The sequence below is a fragment of the Stegodyphus dumicola genome, chromosome 2 (genome assembly GCF_044657685.1).
Source record: "Stegodyphus dumicola isolate Sdum_Otavi_A_Nest chromosome 2, ASM4465768v1".
In the NCBI taxonomy this organism is placed as follows: domain Eukaryota; kingdom Metazoa; phylum Arthropoda; class Arachnida; order Araneae; family Eresidae; genus Stegodyphus; species Stegodyphus dumicola.
The window spans coordinates 202,623,669-202,642,140 of NC_140769.1; the positions used below are offsets into that span (position 1 = coordinate 202,623,669).

At 32.4% G+C, this 18,472-nt stretch overlaps 1 protein-coding gene across 1 annotated transcript in view; it reads left to right on the plus strand.

The window, feature by feature from the left end:
• Window positions 1–18,472, plus strand: part of LOC118198512 (endoribonuclease Dicer-like) — a 141,051-nt gene that overhangs the window by 47,050 nt on the left and 75,529 nt on the right. Inside the window, exons 6-8 of the mRNA XM_035370203.2 lie at window positions 5,464–5,608; window positions 8,390–8,465; window positions 17,488–17,627. Coding sequence (XP_035226094.2) covers window positions 5,464–5,608; window positions 8,390–8,465; window positions 17,488–17,627 — 361 coding nt within the window. The remainder of the gene's footprint in view (window positions 1–5,463; window positions 5,609–8,389; window positions 8,466–17,487; window positions 17,628–18,472) is intronic.

An 18,472-nucleotide genomic window follows, 5' to 3' on the forward strand; every position in this document is an offset into this window, starting at 1 on the left:
CTCACTTCACATAAGGATGGTGCATCATTTTCAGTAACGTTCTGGTCGGTAGTTATATCAGCCTCCTCCCTTGCTAGGTCATTTCCACAGAGAAGATCTCTAAATCTCTCCATCTTTCCAGCACTTCAAGTTGCTTGCCATCACCTTTTCTACAAGTAATATTCCCAGGATAGGCAAAAGTGAGATAGAGCTCTGATTTTCTGGTAAAATTTTCTTGACTCATTTTTTTATCTCTTTAAACTGTTCCTTCAAATATGCTCCCCTTTTTGTACAAAACAGTCTTTTTTTTTTTTTTTTCCTTCTCAACTCTATAATTTTCCTTGACTCCTCTAGTATAGTGTTTTTGAATGGAAGTTTATAAGCTTTGTTTTTGTCCTCAGTAATTTTTGTACATTCACAATCATATCATCTATGTCGTTTATTTGCTTTCAGTTCTGGTATAACTTCCCTTGCAGTATCCTTGTCTGTTTCCAGGAGAAGTCACCATTCTGTAAATCATCACATTTCATTAGCCTTTCTTTTGCTTTATTTCTATAATCTTTCATTGTCACAAGTTTGCACATTGAGTCAACCTTTGTGCCTGTTCCAAAAGGTCTTACCCTTTCTCTCAGCCTGGAAATCACCAGAAAGTGATTGGAATCAACATTGGCTTCATAATAACTGCAGACATCAAAAAGCCACTTTCGGTGTCTTAGATCCATCAGGAAGTGATCAGTCTGATTTCATTTGGACAGCACCATGTGACTTTATGTGTATTTGTATGTTCAAAGAAGGTACCTCCTCTTCCTCATTTTTATTTTCAAAATCATTGAGTCCTAAGCCATCATCACTGATTTCTGCATGTAAATTGTGATTACACACAGAATTCCCCTCTAATCTCATGCCAATCTTTGCATCAATTTACTAATTTCATTTTAGGATAACCTGAGAAATCTGGTTAATATTTTCACTGAAAATAGTGAAACTCTGTACACAAAATCCACATTAAGTAAACTGTGATGTGTACATTCCCGTGGTTAATAACACATCAGTTAACAGTTATATAATCTGTAATTTTTTCATCAAAATTGAAGAATTTTAAAATGAATAAAGAATTATGAAAATTACTCTTTCAGTTGAACTTTTCTGTTCATATGAATAGGTAGGTACCTTCCTAAGACAGCTCAGAATTTCAGATCATTTACAGACATATTTGTAGAACGTGATTATCAGTGATGTTCAATATAGTTGTTGTTTTCACTTAGCTATAAAATCATGTTCATAGCAACAACAACAACAAAAAAAAAAAAAAAAAAAAAAAAAAAAAAAAAAAAAAAAAAAAGAGAGAGAGAGAGACCAGAAACACGAGAGCACATTTGTTGCCAATTTATAATACATATAATCTTATCATCTGTATTATGAAAATGTGTTGCTTATCTGTAAAAAAAATTTTTAAAATTGTTTTATTTGTACTTTTTAACAGTTTGCAATAATTATAATTTTATACCGTAAGCTTGTTAAATAAATTACATTTCAAATATGGTATGCAATTATTTCTTATAAACTGTATAAATGCATATGCAATTATTTCTTATAAACTGTATAAATGCAATCTATGGCTAAAAACTTGTGCACTTAAAAAAAGTGCTGAATCATGATGAAACTGATCAAGAACATGGAAAAGACAAAGAAAACATGAGAATAGCTACAGAATGAGTAACATCATTTATTGCAGCAAGAGCAGTCCAAAACCATTACAGGTAAATATAGCATAACAGCCTCAAGCATATATCCATGCATAAATCCACTTTGTCATGAACACATATAACATATACTAGACTTGTAATGCTGTCATAAGATGTCTCTCTGTATTCAGATCAGTAAAATTTTGAAGTGAAGCTGAACATGTTTTGCAGTGCTAGGAGCCAGGTGCTATCCATTTTCCAAATATGTCCCATGGGGAAAAGATCAGATGATCAGGGCAGCCATTGAAGAGTACCCTGTTGTAGAGAAAATCCAAAGCGACTTGCACTGTAAATAGATGAGCATTATTATATTTAAAAAAAAGCCCCTGGCACGCCTGACAGCATGAGTACTGTAACAGGCTGCAGAATATCATTGATGTAATGTAGGGCAATTAAGGTCATTTGCATGATAACTGAAGGTAGCCAGGTGTCATATGCAGTAGATCCCATGTGACAATGCCACCAGTAATGGAAATATTATGGCATAATGGAAATTTATATACAGGAACATGGGATAGGCGTCGGCCTGGTTGCCTCCACAGATGTGGTGGTCATCTGAGACAAGCAAGAACTTATATTCATTACTGAAAATGATGTGAATCCAGTCCAGCTCACCATACACATACTGTGTATATTCAGTGGCTGTCCATGTTTAAGGACATGTATAGATGGGGCTGGGATATCTGCCTGTCAAATATCGTTATGTTCTTATGTATGTTCACAGTATACAGATGGAAGACAAAATAATGCGGAGCACGTTTAAGTGGAGCATCGGTTATGGAAACAGCAAACCTTATGGGTTGTGCAAGGAGTATGGTATCAGCCATTATGACAGCGTACACAAAAGAGTGTAAGACGATGTCTTCAAAACACAACAGTGGCCGAAAGTCAAAGCTAACTGATAGGGATAGATGGGTCTTGAAGCGCATAGTAGCCCGAAAGCACAAGCAGTCGTTTTTCGAGATAACATCCAAAATTATCAGTCATCTCCAGGACCCCGTTTCAACAAAAACTGTCAAAAGGGAACTTCATGCTGCGAACATTTATGGCAGAGTGGCAATTCGTAAACTCTTGGTAACAGTAACTAATGCTTTCAAGCGATGCCAATGATGCAGAGATCACAAAGGTTGGCCCCCACAGCAGTGGCAACAGGTAATATGTCAGATGAATCGTCATTCACCCTATTTCAGACGACATGGTGTGTTTATGTCTGGAGAATACCCAAAGAAGCCTTTCATCCTGATTGCCTCTTGCCGACTGTGAAGTATGGGGGTAGCGCCATTATGGTAATGGGTGTAATATCTTGGCGCAGTCTTGGTCCACTTGGTTAGTCTGCATGGGAGGATCACATCCAATCACTATCTAACCATTCTATGGGATCATGCCCATCCTTTTGTCCAGACTATATTCCCTGGAGAGCGACCACTTTTTCAAGACGACAACACCCCCATCGACACTACTAGGTGTATTCAAAAATGGTTCGAAGAGCATGACGATGCAATTGAACTTATTGCTTGGTCCCCTCATTCTCTGGACTTGAATATTATTGAACATTGATGGGCATATTTGGAGTCCAAACTTCGTTCCTGATTTCCACCTCCATCCGGACTTTCGGAATTCGAGACCGCTCTGCAGGAGAAATGGCTTAATATTCCTTTAAATATTGTCCATGACCTTTATGCATCTATCCCACGTAGCGTTCAATCTGTACTTCAGTCAAAGGGTGTTCCAGCCCCCTATTAATAAAGATTTTCCATTATTTCACAGGTATTCATATTATTTTGTCCTCCATCTGTATATATGGGTTGCAATGCAAAATGTGTAAATTTACTTCTTGTACTACAGTTTACATTCAAAATAAAGTGTAAGTGGTAATAATAAAAATTTTCTGCAGCATACAGATGGCAAGTCTTCCTCTATATATTATTTCACATTTTTCTATTTTCATAAAATTACCAGTTTTCTCATGAAACATATAACCGTTAACTTGATAATATTTCCAGCAAGAAGACATTTTTTTCATCATCAGCTCATTTCAGTTTTGCCAAAATATAAGAAATAAATCTGTTTTGTATTTCATTAAACTAAGAGGAAAATAGAATAATGCACTTTAAAAATTTTAAATTCCAAGACAAGAACAGCATTATGAGAGATAAGAACTTCATATTTAATTTAATAATAGCCAATGGGCAATACTTGTGCATGCCATTTGCATATTGCAAATTTTTTTTTTCCTCATGCTGTCTTTTAAGTTTATTTAGACAGTAATATAATATTTTAATATTTTTCATGCTTTTCTTTGTATTGTTTTATATTTAAAAAATAGTAATTTAATATCTTTTAACTGATTGATTTTTTTAAAATTTTATTTAGGAATTGTAAAAAGCTAAATTTTTGAGTTGACAGCATGGGTGATTTGCTAGATAAATATTTTAAATTAGTTTCTTAAGAATTTTATTTCTTAAGAAATCATTTTTAGAGATGATCATTTCAGGGAGAGATCACTTGAAGATATATACAAATTTTCTATCCTTTAGATATACAAAAATTCACTATCCACTTGTGTTTTTATATAATCTTGCATTATGCTGCATATTATATAAAAAAAGACTCTACTAATAATTTATTCAGTCACGTTTCCAACCTAAATGTTAAATAAAGACTTTATTCATCAACCTTGTTTTATCTATTCTAATTTGTTTTAAAGAAAATTAAACAGTTTTTTTATAGTTAGCTTCTGTTGGCATACTTATATTTGATATTAAATTAAAATTCTTCATTATCAGTTTAGCAGATGATTATACTAAATATCACAATTTACTTGCAAATGATGGCATTTTAAATAATTCTTGTAACTGTGTAATATCTCTCTGACATTATATGTATTTTTTTAAAGTGCTGATTAAAAAACAAGTATTTTTTAAAAATTCTGAAAATGGTGTGATGAAAATCAGGCAGTAAAGTTATGATAAAAACTGACATGTAGCCATTCACAGAAGATTTTAAAATCTAGGCTTAAGGTAAGAATTTTATCATGCGAAATTATTTTTGACACCTCTTTGGAAACTTGTACCAAATTTCAGATGCAAATAAATCAAAGACTTCTCATACTGAGTTTACATAATTTGAAGTGTAGAATTGAATTGTGGAAAAAAAAAAATATCATTTTTGAAGAAGCTGTTTTTTTGTTTTGACTCACGAATGGGAGAAGTAGATTTCCCATTCTAGAGTCAGAGTTTTTTACTTTTCCACATTGTACATAACTGTCCAGTGCAGTAGTTGTATTTTTTTTTAAATTATTATTTTATCACCTCTTGAGAATTAAGCTAAACTGTCAAACTCCCTTACTTACGTTTTTAAGAGAAAGAAATAAATTGCATTGCAAATATATATTACAGAATATAATAAGCTTTATTTTTATCTTATTTAACATTGATAGTTATTTACTATTCATAATTTATCAATTAAAATTTACTGTGTAGCATGAATGATCATGTATTTTGTGTCATTTGAAATTTCATATATGTATGGTCAGTCCTGAAACATATTATCCTCAATTACAGGACACTACTATATTTATTTCGTTGATCCAATGACCATATAGATGTTAATGCACTTCTTATCATAATTATGGGCTAATTTTTATACTGTACAAATATACATTATTGTAGATTATGTCTTATTACAGTTTATAAAAATGGGCATTGTGTTATTCATGTTTTGAGGCACCTGTTTGCAGATATTGTGCTAGCTTGCCCTGTGATATGGCCACAAAGTTAACACCACGATGGGAAATAAAAATTGTGGATCCTGAATCTAATGAGAAGGAATATTACTGCAGATTGCGTATGCCAATAAATTCACCTTTAAGGCAGATAATTACTGTAAGTTTAATGTTGCATATATAATATTTTTTAAGATTAATATTTTTCTATCATTGTTTAGTAATGAATCTATGCTGTATTAAGAACTTATTGATAAATCGTAGCAAGACCATAAATTTCATTAACTTAAATGAACCTTTTAATGACTTTTGATTTGTAAAGTTTAAATTTCACTTCAAAATAAACCTTCTTTGTATTTTAGCATTATATTAGAACATTATAAAGTACAATAATTAATTGTTCTGTGATCAGTGATTTTAATTTTAATATATTTATGTTTTATGCTTTAGTATTGGCTATTTTTATAATATTTAGTAATAATAAATATCATGACTTAATTTAATCAAATTTAAATGTAGTGTGTAATCCAGTAATGTAATGTGTGATCTAAATTTTAATGTGGAAATTGCAGTAAGTAGTAAAGAAGGAAGTTTGCTTCTTATCTGTTTTTGTCTTTCCCCTAACTACAACATGTGAACTGCCTTTTGGGAAATTAGAAAAAAATCTAGTCAAATCTGAAAGAGTTTCTTTCCCTATTTAAAGGCAAAGCAACGTAAATGCAAAAGAAGCTGCGATGGTACTGGGGAAATACACGTACTTAACTTCCTAGATAAATTGAGACTTTTTTTCCCCCCCTCGTCTTAACCCTTTGAGCGTTATGACTGGCTTTATCCGGTCATCAGAAGTTTCGCTACTTGGCATATATTAGCTTATAAGTTAAGATATTTTGTTTTCTTACTTCCTTTAATAATGTAAATGTCATCTTAAGGAAAAGTTTATGAAAATACAACCTAAAATAAGTAATTATACTAACTCAATTAATAAATGCTGTTTAACTACCAATCTTCATGATGGATCTAAAATCCTGTGCCGCCAGAAGCGTAGCTAGGGTTTTTAGTGCCCGGAGACAACTGAGATTTTCTGCCCCTTTCTGTGTACCAAGCATGTGAAGCATTTCATAACATCAATTGGCACCCCCTGAATGCTGCGGCCGGGGACAGCTGTCCCTCCTTACCCCACCCTAGCTACGCCACTGTGTGCCGCTCAGAGAATTAATTGATAAATGCTAACTGATTTGATAAGTTCTTAAAGGAATCTTGCATCTGAAGGGAAAAAGTAGAAAAGAAACTAATTTTCCTTCTGAGGGGTGAACAATTATGTTCTGGCCAGTTTGTTTGAATTTGGATATGACTTGATAACTGCAGTATCTCAAAAGCAACATGCTAACTAATTTACATAACATTAACATGGAAGTGCAGTGGGAATTGATTAAGATAAAAAACATTTCTGATCTAGTAAATGAAGTTACCTATTATGCAAATGACCGTCATCCAATAACTTATATACATTCTGTGAAATTTGATTATAAAAATATAGTATGAAGGATAAAGATTTTCTTTTCTGTTTTTAAAATCTGACTTGTTATAAGCATAAAATCATACTTTACTTCTACATTAAGCCCACCAAAAATTCTCCCCCTTTTTCTAAGAAAAATTTTATATATCTTAAGTTTTTCTGCACCTGCAGTTAACTGTATTTATTTCCTGTTTTATTTCCTTTGTAATATACTTTCTCAGCCTACCAATTCTAAGAATGGGTACTATATTATTAAAGGAAATAAAAGAGCAACAGAACCAATATAGGAGAGAAAGTTTCATGACCAAATAAAAATAGCCTAGGCATCCATACCATTGTTTTTGAGCATCTGTATTATTAAAAACCACTGTTTGTAATCTAGTCTTTCACTTGGCAATGATATTGTTTAAAATTAAATGTCCTTTTTTATGAAGAAGCTTTGTGATATTTTAATCCCATTAATCTAGTTTCTTTCAAAAGTTTATTTTAGTCTTTTTTCATTTTCTCCTCCCTCTCTTCCTATCCCCCCCTCAAATCAGTAATACACAGTGGAACCTTAGATTTCAAATGCAACAAACAGAGACAAATGAACAAACAATGGGATGGTACTTCAAGTGATGAATCATGTCTTGAGCTATAAACACTCAGATTGGTAACATATGTTTTTAAAAGTGTTTTCAGGTAACTTCCACATAATTAATACTTAGGGACTCATTCACCAAATTTTGGAACATCATTTTAGCAATTTTCATTGCTTGACTCTTATTAACAAAGCCTGACAGCCTGACAATGGATTCAATGTATGATAAGGTTCAACCATCTTAGATTAATTCTTATCGAGAAATTCGCTTCAGTGTACATATATTTTATATGGCAAACAGATTTTAGAGATGAATTAAATTTGTAAACAGAGGTTTTACTGTATACTATTGAAGCCATGTAACATGACTTATTGTTTATTTAATCCTATTGAAGAAAAATGTTACATCGTATAAACTATCTGTTTCTGTTAATTGTTGATGTATTAATAAATAATAATTTAATTACAGATTAAAATTATTTAAAGTGTTTTGTATCAGTTTCCCTTTACATATGTCAATCATTTAAAAAACATGGGTTCACAGACTTGCACAGTGCATCTACATTATTCATTCTTCATTATGTTAAATTTATTCTATCAAAATTTAAGCAGCCTAGGTAAGTTTGTACATTTATAAAAATAAAATGCAAAGAAGCATTAGGCATAACAAACATGTAGTTAATAATGAACCTAATTTAATTCTAATATCGGCGAGTCTTTTAATGTATAGAGCATTTCTCTAAAATAACCATTAGTTTAAGTGATTTTTTCCCCCTCTCTCATTTTTAAATCTTGATGTTTTAAATTTATAAACTGTTTTATTTAGCTCTGTAATTTAATTTTAGGGTGACATTATGAAACAAAAAAGATTAGCAAAAATGGCTGCTGCATTGAAAGCATGCAAGTTATTAGATGAATGTGGTGAGTGAATTTTATTACTGCGTGCCTTTTTTTATTAATTTTAGATTTGTTTAACAGCTAGAATTTTATCTCCTGTCATATCTATCAGAACCTTCAAATATGAACTTTACATCCAGGAAACTCTAATTATAATCATGAATTTTTGTATCATGATTAGAAAAAGTTTTTTGAATACAATCAAATTCTGAAAATCCGCCAACTTCTGAAATCCGCATCGCCTCTCAAAATATAAACATTCAGTTTATAGGTTCCGGAAGCCGCAACATGGAGTACAAAATATTGAAGAAAAAATACTTACTGAATAATGACGTCATAATTACTGAATAATAATGAGTCATAATGGATATATCAAATTATTGACATCATGATAAAAGTTTTCCTCTCGCATCTGCATCGAGGTAAAAAAGCAGACGATTCACTCAACTCTTCTTTCAAGTTCAGGATTCATGTTCTTGTATTTTCTGAGCTTTATTATTTCACGAGATTACTTAGTGTTGCCGTTTTTTTTTTTTAATCCGGATATTTTGTGGATAAATTATGAATATTTTAAATTTCAACACTTTTTAATACATTGACAGATAAGAAACGCACTCGTGGTACATTGCATTGAAGGTAATGCAAAAAGTGTAGTAATGCAAAAGGTACAGGTGCTATTTGCTACTCGTTTTATAGCAGAATCATGGAATTGCGACACGGACTGTGCATGATATACGGAAAAATAAAGAAAAGCTGCTGAAATTTTACAGCAGCAGTGATTCTAACACTGAATCCAAAACCGGAAATCTGTGCATGAGGCGAAATCGGCAAACCTTGATGCTGTCTTGTACAAGTGATTCCGGCAGCGGTGGAGTGATGGGGTACCAATTTCAGGACCACTTCGAGAGAAAAGGGGAAGCAGAATCATGCTGATTTAAAAAAGAGGAGCCGTAGTGATTTAAAAATAGAGGAGCCTAATGTAAATGAATAATATAATCAATTTATATATGTGTAATAATAATTTAATGCATATAATAAATTATTGTAATAATGTATATAATAATTTAATTAAATGCATCTAATACGCCATATTTATTTTGCACTTTTAGTCTGAATATTATGATTTATATTCTCTGTCCTGAAATCCATAAAATCCTAGAATCCGCACAACCTCTGGTCCCAAGCTTTGCGGATTTCTGGACCTTTACTGTATACTTAAAAATCATTATTTCCCTAAGAAAAGCCGTCAAGTATTATAAAATAAAAGAACTTCATATTCAGCATTTTCAGTGCAGCCTTGGTCAGCAGTAAATAGTTTTGCTTTATATTAGTAGTAAATAACTACTGGTTTAATAAGCATATAATCCTTATAATAAAAAAAGATTAAACTATATTCAGTTTGTTTATGTATGTTGCTCTGTTTCTGTAAAAATTTAATCTTTAACAGTAAGAAGTGCAACGAATCCCATCCTTTAGACCAGGGGTCCCAACCCTATGCCTGTGGGCACCATTGCACCTGCCAACAGTTTTACATGTCCCTGCTGCTATGCAACCATATTAAAAAAATGTTTCAGCTTCCAATAAAAGTGCTAAAAATGTTTTTATAGTTAGTAATTAAGTGGAGAATTGCAAGCATATTTATTTGAAAAGTTATTTGTTTGTTTACATGTTTATCATTTTAAATGGGCTTGCCATACATCCCGTTAGGACCTGAATTGTCCCAGTTTGAAGGTATGATCCCAGCCAGTGTATTTCATTACTGTTACTTGTTAAAAATAAATTTAATTATACATGCATTAAAATATTTTTAATGCCTTCTTGTACTACTGTGCTGTTTACTCTTGTCCATAGATGGTGCCACACACAGAGCATAATTATATGCTCTGTTGTGCCACATGTGAGGGGGTACTCATTTCATAAGTATTCGCATAAATGCTGTGTTATATTTCAAATTATACATTATTTTTTTGTGTACATGTCTCCTACTTTATTGTTGGTATTTTCTATTTCATTGTGGCCCACCAGCGGTCGAGCAATAAAATCGCTGAACACTGGTAGTTCGGTCTGAGGTTCGAATCCCGCGAAGGGGCTGGCTGCATGGGTGTTTTCGGGGTTTTCCCCCTGTGTAACGTATATACGAGCCAGTTTCCCTTAGAAAGTCCTCCATGAAGGCATCCCTACCCTTAGGCAGATAGCCCTCGAGGCTTTGCTATAATTAAATAACCTAACCTATTTCACTGTTTTTATATACTTTGCTATTTTAATCCTCAAATGATGTCTCAAGTTAAAAAAAAAAAAAAAAAATGAAAAAACATAATATTAAATGCCACTTATACAATTCATGCCATTTGTAATATGACTTATTCACTTAAATCTCGAGTAAGACAGAAGAACATAAATCAGTTAAAATCAAACCTGTTTGGTCAACAGTCATTTTTCACTAATCCTCTGGTGAAATTTAAAAATATCACTACAGCTTCTCTCAAAATTTCGCACATATTCACAAAGAAGAAAAACCCTTTTCAAGATGGTGAATTGTAAAAAGAAGCATTTTCAATTGCTGCCCACTGCATATTTGAAGGTGTAAACATAAGGTTATGTCAGCTACACAGGACTTGCAGTTGTCAGATAACATAATCACAATAAGATTAGATGCATTGCAAAAGACATGCAAACTCAGTTAAACCTGTGACTTAAAAATATGTGCCTGGTTGTGGTAACAGTTTTAAGAGTGTACAGATATATGAGACACTTCAGAGTTAGCAGTTGTGATGAGAATGGTATTTAGTAACTTTACTACAAGTGGAAACAACTGAAAATATGAAAGAATATGTGAAGATAACTACTACATATTTACAGCAAGTACAAAGTCAGAAGATATGCTTTTGTACAAACTATTGGTACTAACTATCAGCAGCAAGTAATATTGAATTTATTGTCCATTGCAAGAAAGATATCATTTCCAGACTTTATGCCATATCACTGTATCATCCACCGGGAAGTTTTGTGCCATAGAATTTTTAGACTTTGAACATCTCATGAAAGTATGTACAAAAATGAACTTTACTTGAACAATCCCTTTGCAACAGTGCCTTTTCAAGGCCATACTATAAAATCTTGAAGATCCTGATTTTATTGCAATCCTTTGATCCCTGTGAAGGGGGAATGTTCTTTGAATCCTTCAATCCCTGTGATTAATGATCTTCCTGCTTTCTCCTAGTACTACACTATTCATCAAACATTTGGGAAGATGTATGTGTCTCAGCAGCAGATATTTGTGACTTTTCTTTGTACTTTTGGCCCTGGGGGGTGGGATACTATGGAGAACTAACTTTTACTAACAGCCAGATCCAAGAGATGGCACTACTAGCTTTCTTTCTCTCATCCAGTAGGAGAGAGAATATGTGATGCCTGGAGCAGTTCATCTCTGGCAGCCATCAGCGAAGCATCGAACATAGCTCACTCCATATGAATAAAACTCTTACATAATCTTTGACCAAACTCAGTGCATTCTGTTTCTGTGTTAAAAATCCGTCCACGTTGCAGGCTGTAACATAGAGTGTCTATCTTGAAGTTAAGCTGAACATTGTTTTAAAAATGTAAAATGAATGCATCAAAATTGATAGTTGACAAATTAAGGATGTATCTAATTATACACGTGAAATGTTTTTATAGAAATACATTGTATATTTTTTTCACTTTAGTGGGTTTATTTTCCCTTTTTCATTCGAAAAAACGTAAGATATTATTCTTTCACATTAAATCTGTCTGTTATTATAGAAATTGGAAAGTATTAGATATGGTCTCATTGAGTGACCATTGTCATGTATACTTCGAAATTTCTTATTATTCAATGGCTAAAACTCACACAACCAAATATAAAATTAAAAAAAATGGATTGGCTAAGTCTTAAAGAGTTATTTGGAAATTACTTTGCTAAATTCACTCCATAATTAATAAAGGATTCAGTGTATTTAAATGGATTAATTATAAACTGGACCAAAATGTTTAAAGAATTTTGTGATCTAGCAATAAATGCCAAAGGGAAAGCAATTAATACCAAACATATCAGTGTCCCGCGGTGGACTCCAGAATTTTCCATCCTCAGAAAAAGAATCACAGCAGAACGTAAACGATACCAACATTGCATAAGTGACGAAGAATTACAAGAATCTTACAAAAGAGCTTACAAAAAGGACTTACTACATACAAAAGAGCATTATTAAAGGCAAAAAGAAACTCTTGGAATGTATGTTTGGTACATATTTCTCCAAACTCTCCATTTGGTATTCACTACGATTTTGCAAACAGGAATATCCATTCCCCGCTTCAACTAAAATCCATATTAAAACCAATATGAAAACTCAGTCTTCGAAGAAACAATCAAAGTGCTCCTAAACTATCATTTCCCAAGGAATAATCGGCAAGACAATCTTCCTGAACATACTCAAATTAGAGAAAATCTTAAAAAATGCCATGGAACGCACAATGATGTTCCATTTACTCAAACTGAAGTGGAATTTGAAATCCTTAAATCCTGGAAAGGCACCAGGAATAGATCAGTTACCGAGAGAAATAATATTAGAACTCTTTTATGTCAATCCACCAGTATTAACAGTGAATTACTGAGACGTGGTATTTTCCCAGATTTTTGGAAAATAGCTAAATTAGTCCTCTTTCATAAAGAAGGTAAGAGGGGTGAACTTCCAGAAGCATATCGGCTAATTTGTTTTTTGAACTATGGAGTAAAGTATTTGATAAATTAATTACTAATAGATTAAGTTATTTTCTGCATTCGCAAAAGAAACTGAGTTCCAAACAATATGGTCTCACAGCTGGACTATGTTCTTCAGATACTATAAAAAACATTATAGAAATTATTTAAATAATAGATGAAACAATACTATACAAATGTAATCTCTCTGGACATAAAGAAGGCCTTCAGCAACATCTGATGGGCGTATCTTTTACAAGAACTTTGTCATCTCAACTGTCCGCTCAATATCTATAAAGTGATTGAGAATCTTCTGGAAAATAGAAAGTTTAATTGTGAAATCAACCAAGAGCAATATTATCATAATCCAAAAAAAAAAAAAAAAAAAAAAAAAAAAAAAAAAAAAAAAAAAAGGATGCATTCGAGGATCCAACTCAGGACCTCTATTTTGGAATATAGTAATGAACACCGCTCTCCAGATTGATTATGGAGACAGTGTCCAGATTCAAGCATATGCCAATGACATTCTGCTTATTATAACTGGATCAACGTATCAACAAATACAAAATAGATCAAAACAAGGATTACAAAAACTGGTGGAATGGTACACCCATTGTAAACTTCAATTCTCTCCATAGAAATCAAGTTTAATGTACTAAAAAGAGAGGTGCAGCATAACTCTGCTCCGATGATTAAAGTGGGCACAGCTACTATCAAGAGACAAAAACAAATTAAATATCTTGGAGTCATTTTAGATGAATGCTTAACCTGGCTTCCATACTTGGATAATATAAAGTCAAAAATATGTAAAATCATTAAAAATCTTATGAAATTACCAGGTCTTTCTAAACCAGTTATTAAAGAGCTCTATAGGAGGGTAATAGAAAGAGTGGTGGTCTATGCGGTTGCAGCCTGGCTATGCCAACAGTTAAAATGCGGAATAGGGCCAACACGATACAATGTGTAGCGTTACTTGCAATGACTAAAAATTATAAAACCGCTCCTACTGCTTCTCTTCAACTTCTAGCGGGACTAATCCCATTGGACATAAAACTAGATATGGAATGTGCAGTTCAAAGAACAAAAAGAGGATGGTCTGACTTCATAATGAATGATACTGTTATTCCTAGAACTGATATTTATTGCCCTCTTAATAAATGGCATACACACCCAGCTCAAATTAAAACATTCTCCTGGGATGATAAGCCTCCTTCACGTAATGGATTGGAATTATTTACAGATGGCTCCAAGAACGAGGACGGTACAGGAGCAGGCTTCTGTACAGTGTGGAATGGTAGAATCACGGAGGAATTCTCAATAAAATTGGACAAGACTTGTTCTGTTTATCAAACGGAAACTTTAACATTAAAATCAGAATTGCAATGGCTTAAATCTCAAAAACTGTCTGCTAATATTTATACAGATAGTCAAGCAGTCTTGAAATTATTAGAAAAGTATGACATCTATAATACTTATATCATTGATGTTAAAAAGCTCCTGACACATACAAAAGCCAAGATTCACTGGATCAGAGGCCATCAAGGCTCCACCAGAAACGAAAAGCAGATGAATTAGCAAAGCAAGGAATATACCGTATTTATGCGAATCTAATGCGCATAGTTTTTGGCCAAATGTAGTATTCAAAATTGGGGTGCGCATTAGATTCGATGGCGCATTATATTCGAGTGCAAAATTCGCCGATGACGTCAACCAAATTTCTCGACTACATTTACCGTTACATTTATCGTTGACACATTATTGCATAGAGGATACAAACTGCAGAGTACGTAGTCACGAAATAGAGGGCAAACAAAGAAGAATGTCATATGACATTCTTCTCTGTTTGCCCACTTTCAAAACTAAACTAACACTTTCAAAATATAAATAAACACTAACACTTTCAAAATATAAATAAACCTTTTAAAGGGGTACGTTCAGGCGGAGTACGAAAAATGGTTTTGTGAGCCAAATCGTGTATTGACCCCGACAGGAAAAATAAAGCGTCCTGCACCGCACACTGTTGCACACTGGGTTTCTGCTGCTTGGAAAGCATCGAAGCACCAATGATTGTGAAATCTTTCAAAAAATGCTGCATTTCAAATTCATTGAATGGAAGTGCCGATGACGTGCTCTGGAACGATGAGGATGACGATGACGATGATAAGGAAAGAGGAAATGAATCTGCTTCTGACGAAGAGAGCTGCGAGGATTCCAGTGATGAAAACATTAGTGAATAAAGACGTTTACTATTAATCACTGATTGTAGAAACTGTTAGCTAGATAGAAATGTTACGATTTATTTCATGTTCGTATTTTACGATAGGTACAGTATATACGGTAGTACTAATTAACAATGATTGTTTCACATGACAATAGCCCACTAATAGGTTAATTCTATGTTCTGCTACTTTATGTATAAATCCATTGTTGTATAAAATATGGTATCTAAATTTAAATAAAATTATCATACCATTGATTGATAGTTTATATGCAAATCCATTGTTGTATAAAATAAGATTCAATAAATTCCTCATACCATTGATGCGCATTACATTCGCCGACAAACAATTTTTTTATTATTTAAAGTTTTAAAATGGGGATGCGCATTAGATTCAATGGCGCATTAGATTCGCATAAATACGGTATTCTTCTAATCAAATAGAATGCAAAACTCCTCTCAGCTATATAACAAGAGCTGCCAAGGAGACAGCTTTAAAGATGGCAAAAGAGATGGCATAAAGATGATACCGGACAAATAACATATAAAATAATTCCAAAAGTCTCTGAAAAAAGGCATCTTTGTGATTTCTTTCTGAATCAGATCCTTACAGATCATGGAGCGTTCCTGTCATACATTAACAGATTCAAGCTAAAAGACTCGCTTCGACAATGTCAATGTGGATCATTGACAGAAGATTAAATTGATATGATTGTGGACTGTCCTAGTATTGCTAATAAGCGCAAAGAGCTATTTCCACAAACTTTAACTTTTGATCATTTATGTAAACTTATCTCAATGGATAAAGTTGCTGTTATCCCTCCTTATGGAATATATTTATGTTAACGAAGATGTTTTATGTGTTTAATGTTTTAAAAATCATGTGTTATTGATGGCATTTATTGAGTATCATTCATTGTAACCTTTCATGTAGCAAACTAAATATTTTTCTGTATTCAAAAATTGCTACTATGTTTCTTATACTCATATTTTGTTTAAATGTCTTTTCATATTACTGTATCTTTCCAAGAATTGTATGTATGTATATAGAACATAATAAAGATGTTGGCGAGGCCAATACATCTTCTAGTTAGAAGACTTCAAAATTATAACTAGAATTCTAAATTTAATATTTAATTAGACTTTTTCTCTTTTAGCTTTTTGCTTCAAATTTATTCTTTTTAGCCTAAGGCTCCGGTGATACCTTAGTATAGAAGTGCGGACCGGATAATCCATCTTTACGTTATTAATTAATAAGCATTTAAAAGCAATAGGTGAAGATCTTAAAAATATTATTTTTTACATTTCAATCTGAATGATTTAAATAAAAATGCATTTAATTCACCATATATCTAATTGAAATAATTAAATATTAAATAAAATTAAATAATTATTTTTATATTAAAATATTTTATATAGAATTGCATTACTTTTTTTTTCAAATATGCAGAAGATATATAACATTCCCATATTAGTCTAAAATGCATATTCATCTAATATAAAACATTTTTCCACCTTGGCCATATATATTGATAATCTCTTTTCAGACTTTTTTAAATTAGATTCATTATTCACTTCTTTTGGTAGAAGTGTCAATGTTAATCAGCTTTTTCCCAATTCTTCTTCTAATGCTTTTATTCTTCATTTAATTTTTACACGTTCTTGTGAGATAATCTATTTTTCTTTTTGGGTATTATATAGTGAACCAAACTTTTCGTCAGTGGGATTTGACTGTGTTTTCCATCTTAAGTTTTAGTATATACATGCTTAGAATGAGAAATGAAAACAAATTTTTATTAAATCGTTTGTAAAGACAAGATCTTCTGTTCAGAGTAGATTATTAGAGGTCTTCTATGAAGTTATGTTTCAAAAAGATGTTAGATAACTGCATATGTTTGACTTATTTTAAGCTTATTTCAAGCCATAGTAAAAATAAAAAGTAGATTTACTATCTGTCTTAAAAACTGGAAAATCCAAACTGAATTCTGCAAAATGCAGTGTGTCTTTGAAATTTAAATCCCATTTTATGCTTTGTTCTTGTAGTTTCGTGTTTCTGTGTTAAGAGTTAGTATATTTAATATTTCATGCACTGAATTTTACTTTTGTTTCCCCAGGTGAATTAAATGAACATTTAGTGCCTGTAAGTTGTTTAGTGGATAAAGCGTTAGAAGAAGAATTGGGTCCATCTGAGGAAGAAATTACTGATGGAGTTCAACCTGGAACAAAGAAAAGAAAACAGCCTTATAAGAAACATGTATGCAGCTTAATTTTAATTATTTTGTCTTCAAGATTTGAATATGGATTACGGTTAGATAGAACATAATAGGGTACCATGTTGCTTGTCGATAATGTAGCTGATTGATAGTGGCCAAGTTGGCTTAAGCTATATACAGTACAAAGTCCAGGATCCGGAATGATCTAAAATCCAGACCTCAAAACTACAAACTTTTTTTTTAATGCTTTGCGCATGTGCATTTGATTTTTTCCCCCATAAATAGAACAACATGTGGAGAGTGCCGAATCTTAATTTCCCTTTGGCACTAAATACCTCATTATTGAAGAAACAATAATTTTTTGCATAAATTTGTGTCATCGATAATTTGGATCTGTAGCTGCATATCTGCTTGGCATACATCTCAAATTGAGACATCATTGATTTTACACCTACTAATATTTTATACTCAGACTCCAACCTGGTGAATCATTACTTATTATATTTTGCTTTCATGGCTGCATGTTTATCAATACATGACAACTTGAGTAATTACTCATGCAGCGATGCCCAAAAAATTTGTTTTATATTAGTATTTTAATAAATAAAGAGTATGGTAATCTTTTATGTTGAAATTACGCATGGCACCAATGATTACAGATTTAAGTTAAATAAACTAGAAAATATTGATGAAGAAAAATTTAACAAAAAATTCTTTCCATATGCTAAAAATAGAATTTGTTAATAATACTAATAGGCCAGAAGATAAGATGACAATTTAGTGTTATTTGAATCAAGAATAACCGATTTGTTTTTCACGTAAACCCAGAACCGGTGCCAGAGCTCGTATGACCGCGCTAGGCGACAGAATTTAGGGAAGACAAGAT